Here is a 7,619-nt window from a genome sequence, read left to right as displayed (position 1 = left end):
GCATTTCCCTAAATCCTCCCCTTCAGAAAACAGTGATGAACTAAAAGATTATTTGCCCTGATGGGAATTTGGGTATTTTTGGGGCAGTGACCCACCACGGAGTCAGTTGTCCCCAGACTATGTTCTCGCTCCCTCTCCATGCCCAGGGCAAAGTTGTAGGAAAGCCATGAACTAAAATAGCTGATGTAATAATAGATCTGCTTTTATTTGGCTAGATCTTCTTGAGAGATGGCATCTCCCTAGGTTGCCTGGAGGCATGGGGTTTCACCCAAGGGACCTGGGGATATTTTCGATAAAGTCCATGAAAGACAGCTGAGAAAAGCCCAACTGCTGCTTTTTGCCTTGAAATCACTGCCCGGTGCCTTGTGTTTTTAGTTGAAAACCAGCTGAAAACCATAAACATCCCTGTCCCCCTTCTGCAGCTCGAGGAGTTTTCCCTTCTCCCTCTCTTTGGGTCTTCTGTAAATAAAAATGAGCTTTATTGATTTTATTTCAGTAATGGAGAAATAATCTGCCTTTGGTCTGGATGCTAAACTCCAGCCAGGAGAGTGGGTTTGGGTTTTTTTTTCCTCCTTTTATAGCATTTCTGATCTGTGTTTATGATGCCAGCACTGACACATCCTAAACTACAGCATGGCCATAACCCCCGGAAAAAACTCCCAGTGGGATTGAAACAGTGGCTGGCAAATGTTCCCTCCTCGCTGGAGCTTGTGAATCAAAACCCATCAAGGATTTAAGGAAAGGCTTGTGCTGGGGAGGGAGAACTTACGCCAGAGTCGATGCATATTTTATCACCATGCTTATTCACTTGCAGCCCTTCTCCCTTTGAACGCCGTGCGGGTTTTAATTAAATAGTCATTGGCGAGGCTGTTATTCTGGCTTGGAAGGCCTCCAAATGGTCGTGTTTTTTCCTCAAAATGATCACAAGGGGATGTGCTCCCATCCCCCTCATCCTCGCCAAGGTTTATCTTCTGCAAATACTGCTAATTACATTTGTCTGGCCGGACACCAGCTCGGCGATAGCATCTTTCATTAGCGCTGACCTCTCCATGCTCACAAGGAGCTGGCTGACATTCCCGGAGCAGTGCCTCGCAGATGCTGCCAAGAAACGTCCCTTCGGCACCAGGCAAGCAGGTCTTGCTCTTGCAAGCAATGGGTTTATGTTGAGCCCTGGTTCATTGGTCAGTTTGTAAACAAGGTTCTGCAGCTTGGGTGCAGCTCCCTGCCTACAAAACTGAGTTGTTCCTGATTGCAAACCAGAACAGAGAAAGGCTGAGGTTGGTGCCTTCAGGATCTGCTCAACCAAGGGGTTGCTGGTGGCTGTGCATGGATGGTCATCTTGGATGAGGTGGAGGAGGGGTGAAGAGATGAATGGGAGAGGACAGGACATCTCTCCTTGGCTTTAAACGTCTCATGGAGGTTCTCCTGGAGGTAACACAACCTGTAGCAGTGTAGACGTTGTAGGCAACTCTCCAAAGGGTCTTGGAGAAACCGCAGCTGGAGGTTGAGATGTCCCACCTCCCTTACCAGCACCTAGAGATGCTGCAGTGGGTTTTTCCCTTCCACTGGCTTTGAATTCCCACCTGGCTCCTTCAACCACCAACACGAGTTTGCTCCTGCTTGTCAGGGACAAGATGCTTAATTTGTCAGTTTGCTACGCTTAATATTTCTTTCATGTATCAGGGCATTTTTAAATGCAAAACATGTCTGGATAAGCTCAGTTTTTTGCTTTTGGGGTTTTTTTCCACCCTGCTGTAGCTGACACGTTGAAGGTAGCTGTATTTAACTAATAAAAAAGATTTTAAAATGCTGGTTTTGCACTTCTTTAATTGACTTCCAATTTCCATTCACATGCAGCCTGGCACGTTGCAAAGGCAAAAAAAGCACCGAGCAAATAAGAAATGCGTCACTCCCTGCTTTTTTATCATAATCAAAAATGTAAAAATTAAGAATCTGAATCAATGTACATTAAACTATGTAATTGCCTAAGTAAACTTGGCAGGGGTAGATAATGGGCCTTCCTGAATAGAAGAAAATACTGAATTTAGTGCAAAGGTTACATTTGGTTGCAAAGCAGCATGGTTTAGTGGTTGCACCCTTCTTCTGGGAGATAAACCAGTGGGCAGCGACAGGTCCAGGTGCTGCTGGAAGGATGAAGGAGCTGAGAGCATCCTTGGTGGCACCCTTGAAGGAATTACAGGGATGGAAGAATTGCTTGTGGATGGTGGAAATCGGTTTTCCCAGCTCTCAAGAGCCTCGGGGGTGTTGTGTTTTCTCTTCCAGAGCCCACTTCTGGTGGTCCCTAACCCAGCAAGGGTGCTGGTTTGCAGCCACTGGGCTTGCAGCAAGGGAAGAGGCTCCCAGGAGCAGAACCCTTCAGGTAAAGCCCCAGCCTGACTGGATTTTTTGTGGTCTCTGAGTATTTATCATTACTTGAACCTGCTTGAGGTGGTTTGTAGCTCCATGGGGCACATGGGAGAGTTTTATTAGGATGCACTGCTTGCTTCCCAACCCTTTGTCCCTGTAGATTGTGGCAGCTTTGCCGACTCGATCAGCAAAAATAAATAATATCCTGATGCCTCAAGCTGGACTGAAACTACCTGAGGGTCTTATGGTTATCTCCAGAGCTGCAAGACCGTGGTTTGAAGCCCCTGCCCAGCAGCAGAAACGGGGAGAAGGGTGTCCGGCACTGTTGGAAACCAACGGGCAACAAACCACTGTGGTGGCAGGAGCTGACTTGTGACACTGCCATTGTCAGCGCACCACCAGCCCTGCCAACACTCCTCCCCTGCACTGGTATTTGGAAGGAAAAAGAAAAAAAAAAAAAGGTCTGAGTATCGGTTTGCATTTGTTCTTTCCCCTTTGCTTCCCTCAACCGTAGCCAAAAGTCATTTCCCCGTCAACCACAAGATCGCCACACGCTTTTTGCTTCAAACCTGGTTGTCCTTCCCTGTAGAGCAAGCAGTGCTTCAGCACGGGACGTCCCCAGTGCTTTTAATCTCCAGAATGCCTCTCTAGGTGGATCATGTTAATATTGGAGAGTGCAGGAGCAGGGGGAGAGCTGCCTACCCACCGTCCTTGTTATTCATCGATCAGTGTCACGCTGGGGAATGAGGAAATGCTGCTGGGTTTTTGAGGTCACGGCCTGGCAGCAAGGAGTTGGAGGAAAGGTGAAATATTAAATGGAAGCAAAGAGGCACTCTGAGAAGGGCCGAATCCCAGGAAAGCTTTTCTGGGGATGAAAACCAAAGCTGTTACCTGGCAGGGCTCCAGCTGCCACCCAGCCAGCGTCCCCGCTGTTCTCCAGCTCCCAGCCTGCCGCAGCAGGGATGTTGAAGGGGCCAGAGCAGGGATGCTGATGGGGACAAGAGGGTTTTGCAGGTTACAAAGGGGCTGGGCTGCTCCCGTGCAGCTGCTGATACCTGGGTTTTGCAGGAAACACATTGCGGGATGCATGAGCCCATCTAGTTGAGCTTGTTGCTCTGGGTGTCGTCTGTGCAGGTCACAAAATAACAAGTTAAATAACAGTCATAATAATGAGGAAGATTTTTTACTCATAACATTTACCAGCCCAAGCATCCCAGCAGAGAGAGATGCTGGGAGGCGGGAGGCTGCAGCCCTGGTACATCAAGACAGTGGTCACCCACCCTCCATCAGCAGAAGCAACTTGCTCTGGCTAACGAGCAAACCTCAGAGGCGTTAATTAATGCAGCCTCCCAAGGTCTCCTAACATGGATGGATGCCACTGACCTTCACAGGAAGCCCTTGAAGGCAGAAATGCAAGGCCTCCGGGCAGTGACTGAGAGAAGTAATAAATACTTTTGGGAGCACTTTGAGAGAACATTAACCTAAGCTCTCCTAAACCGCAGTGAGCAGCAAGGAGTAAATGATGACACCGTGGGCTGTTCCAGCACCATGTCTTATCTCCAAGCACTTCAAGCGCATCCATGACTTTGTGCTCATGACCTGCTGCCACCAAGGAGGTACGGGGGGGTTGTCCGTCTGGGAGCTGGTTTTGTCCATCTGGGGCTGACAGATTATGGATGATGAGCTGTTTTTCAAACAGCTAAAGGGGAAGAAAATGCAATTACCCAAAGTAAGCTTTTGGCAGGATGTGGAGGTAGCAGAGTGAGGTCGCTGAAACGAAGGGAAGAGGGGATGAAAGACTGGTTGCTCGCTTCCAGGGCGCTGCTTTGCTTTTGCTTGCCTCCTCAGAGACATTGTTTGTGTAGTAATTAGCGATGTAAGACATGCATCGGCCTCTTTGTTCCCATTAGGCTTGGCTATGGCTTGAAATGATGTGCAACAGTAGCCTGTGGTTAATTTTAGCAAATGTTCACTTTAATTTCATTTAAGACCAGCTGTCTATAAATCTATAGCGCCTATTTACATCACGTGCATATAAATATATATATATATTACTCTGTGCTGAGGATAAGGTATGAGATAACAAGGCACTGGTAGGAGCAGTGCACCCAGCCTCCTGCCCTGGGGTGGTGTGTACCATTGAGCCTGAAGGCTCAATGTTGTCTTAACACCCATGGGGATGACCTTTGGGTGACACCTCCTTAGGGATCAAATCTCTCTGCTGGGTTCCTCCACACTAAAATCCCCCCGTGTTGTGTGTCCAGGTCGATGTTAAACACCCGGTGTATAATGTGGCTACTTATTGGGCAGTGCCCAGCTGGGAGCCAGCAGCAAGCCATGGTTTATTTGCATCTGAGCAAGCACGCCTATGTTTAAACACCTCTAAGCAAACGAGTCCACCCAGCTCCTGCTTTGCTCTTCCTTGTGTCTTCAAGTCTGGGTTTACACGCAGTATCCAAGGGCAATTTGTCTCCTTCCTTACTTACGGGGACTGGTGTGACATCTGCTTGATGGGTGACATTACTCTGGTAGTGTTGGTCCCATGCTACCAGTGTGGGCTGTTGGCTTCTTCGACCAGCTTTCAACAACGTCATGTCTGAGCCACCACCATTGTTGCACAAGACCTCAGCACAAACCCCTTAAACCTGTGTTTGCACTGTCCCTCCCCCTGGCAGCACCAGGACAACTGGGAGGAGGCTGCCATGGGGTGACGGGAAGGGCTGCAGCTTCTTGGTCCCAAAGCGTGGTGAGATGTGGTCGGCTAAGAAGCGTATGTGGAAGTGCCGGCCGACACAGTGGACCAGGCTGCCCACCACAGCACACTGGAAGATGGATGGGTTGGGCATGGTGTAGGTGGCACACTCGTACCATAGCTTGGCCTTGGTTCCACAGCGGTAGACGCTGATGCCCGTGTTGCGGTGGAGGTCAAAGCGGTAGATGAAGCCACTGGCACTCACCATCTCGGCTGTCCTATCCTTGCGGCCGCAGGCCAGGCTGACCTTCCAGCTGTCTGAGCGGGCAGTGTAACGCAGCAGAACGTAGCGCAAGGTGCCCCCTGTCACATAGATCTCCCCATCGCATACCGTGGCAGTGTGGGCCACAGCAAAGGTGTCATGGGGCAGGGGGGCGGTGAAGGTCCAGCGGTCCTGCCGAGGGTCGTAGCGCTCCACTGTGTAGAGGCACTCACCGCCAATGGCATAGAGGTGGCCGTCTAAGGCCACAAGCTTGCAATGCGGCCGCGCTTGGTTCAGGGGGCAGATCTCCCTCCAGATGTTGGTCAGGGGGTCGTAGCAGAAGACACGGTTGGAGGCTCTCTGCTGCTGGCCCGTGCCCTCACAGCCGGCCACCACAAAGAGGTAGTTGAACATGCTGCACATGGCACACCCCCGGGAGACCACCTCCAGTGGCACGTGGCAGAGGTGATGCCAGCAGTCCTCTCCATCATCGTAGTAGCAGAGGCGGCTGGTGTGGAGGCTGGGCTCCTGCATGTTGATGTCTGCCGCGGCCACGTACATCTTCCCCTTCATCCTCTGCTGCAGGATGAGCTCCCGCTCACCGGCGTTGAGGCGGCCATAGATAGAGGGGGTCCTCAGCACTTGCAGGTAGTTGTCGCTCATCACCTTGTAGGCGGCCTCCTGGAGGTGGCCGAGCTTCTGCGCCTTGGCTGTGCAGAGGACCTCGTAGCAGTTCCCTAGGTCTAGGTGAGTGGGTGATGGCATTTGGAAGAGGTCAGCACCAGCCACCAGCCCTGGATGGGGGCTTGCAAGTGGCACGCTGACCGGTGCCGTGACCCCAAAAACCTCCATGGGCAGCTGGAGGTGGGGGCTGTTTGCGATCTGGAGGATGCTGTCCTTGTGGCCAGGAGATGGTGGCTCAAGGGAGATCTCCAAGCTCCGCATAGGTGGTGGAACTATAGAGGAGGTGGTGGGATCCCACGCTGCCGAAGCTGGGTCTGGCTTCTGGGTCGCAAAGCTCTGCAACTTTTCATTGACCCGCTCTAAGCTGTGGTGCCAGGATGTTCCCGGAGGGATGTAGGGCAGAGACCTCCTCTTTGACACTGACTGGGAGATGGACTGGATGTAGTAGTCATAGACTTTGCCTTTGAGGCCGGGGACCAACTGCCCAGCCCTGTCCTTCACCCGCCGCTCAGCGATGTAGTTCTCTTCCACCTGGATCTTCGCAACCGAAGAGAAAGAGTAGGAGGCGTCCGACCCCACGTTGCTCACCATCATCGTTAGCCCCACCTCCGAGGTGACGCTGAGGGTCTGGATCATTCCCCCGCGCCCCTCAGCCTCCCGGCTCACACCTCCACCAGCCAGATCCTGCTCCATGCTTTGGGCACATCTGTCGCCTGCCATCTGGACTTCGGCAATCCTCGGGGAGAGCCGGGTGCTTGGGGCAAGTGTGCCCTCCTCCCCAGTGCTGCTCAGTGTTTTCACTGTGTCTCCAGGGTTGGAAAAGCTCAGTTCACTTCCCAGCTTGCTTCCTGACTCACTTTCTGTCTCTCTTCCCAGTTTATTTCCTGGCTCGTTTCCTGTCTCACTGCCCAGCTCACTTCCTAGCTTGCTTCCCAGCTGATTTCCTGGCTTGCTTGCCAGCCCACTTCCCAACTTGCTTCCCAGATCACTTCCCAGCTCAATTCCTGGTTCACTTCCCAACTTACTTCCCAGCTTACTTCCTGACTCAAGTCTTAACTCATTTCCTGCCTTGTTTGCCAGCCCGCTTCCCAACTCACTTCCCACATCACTTCCCAACTTGCTTCCCACATCACTTCCTGGCTCAATTCCTATCTTGCTTCCCAACTTACTTCCCAGCTCGTGTCCCACCTCGCTTCCCACCTCGCTTCCCCTCTTGGCTATCCTTGCTCTCCTGCAAGTCAGCCCCAGTTCAGAAACCATCTTCTCTCCTTCCTCCTCCTCCTCCTCCTGCTCATCCCTTGGCAGTCTCCAATCCCCTCGGGGAGCTGTGTTCTGTGTCCCAGGCCCCCTCCCTTGTCCGTCCCCGCCGTCCCTCCTCGCCTCCTCACCCATCACCCTCCTCCGTCGCAGACCCGACACACTGTCCTCATCCCGGGTGGTGGTTTCCCTCTGCTCTCTTCTCGCCTCGGCCGATGGGATTTTGCCCCTGCCAAGTGAGCGGGATTTATAAAACCTGTACGCCAGAGTCAGGAGGAGCAGTGCGGCAGCAGAGAGGACCAGTTTGCTGGCTAGCTGCATGTCGGAATGCCAGGGCAGGGTTACCGGCTGGGGCAT

The 7,619-nt window shown here is 52.2% G+C and overlaps 1 protein-coding gene across 1 annotated transcript; it reads right to left on the bottom strand.

Moving 5' to 3' along the window:
- Nucleotides 1-4,683: 4,683 nt before the first annotated feature.
- On the bottom strand, nucleotides 4,684-7,619 carry KLHDC7A (kelch domain containing 7A). Its single transcript, XM_010119645.2, has one exon. The coding sequence runs from the start codon at nucleotides 7,617-7,619 to the stop codon at nucleotides 5,007-5,009; it is 2,613 nt and encodes an 870-aa protein (XP_010117947.2). The 3' UTR covers nucleotides 4,684-5,006.

The sequence above is a fragment of the Chlamydotis macqueenii genome, chromosome 21 (genome assembly GCF_036417535.1).
Source record: "Chlamydotis macqueenii isolate bChlMac1 chromosome 21, bChlMac1.mat, whole genome shotgun sequence".
Lineage (NCBI taxonomy): Eukaryota > Metazoa > Chordata > Aves > Otidiformes > Otididae > Chlamydotis > Chlamydotis macqueenii.
Note: the sequence above shows the minus strand (reverse complement) of the source record. Positions and strands in the feature narration are given on the sequence as shown.

Coding starts and splice junctions, on each gene's coding strand:
- KLHDC7A (XM_010119645.2), bottom strand. CDS start 7,619: ATGCCCCAGCCGGTAACCCTGCCCTGGCATTCCGACATGCAGCTAGCC.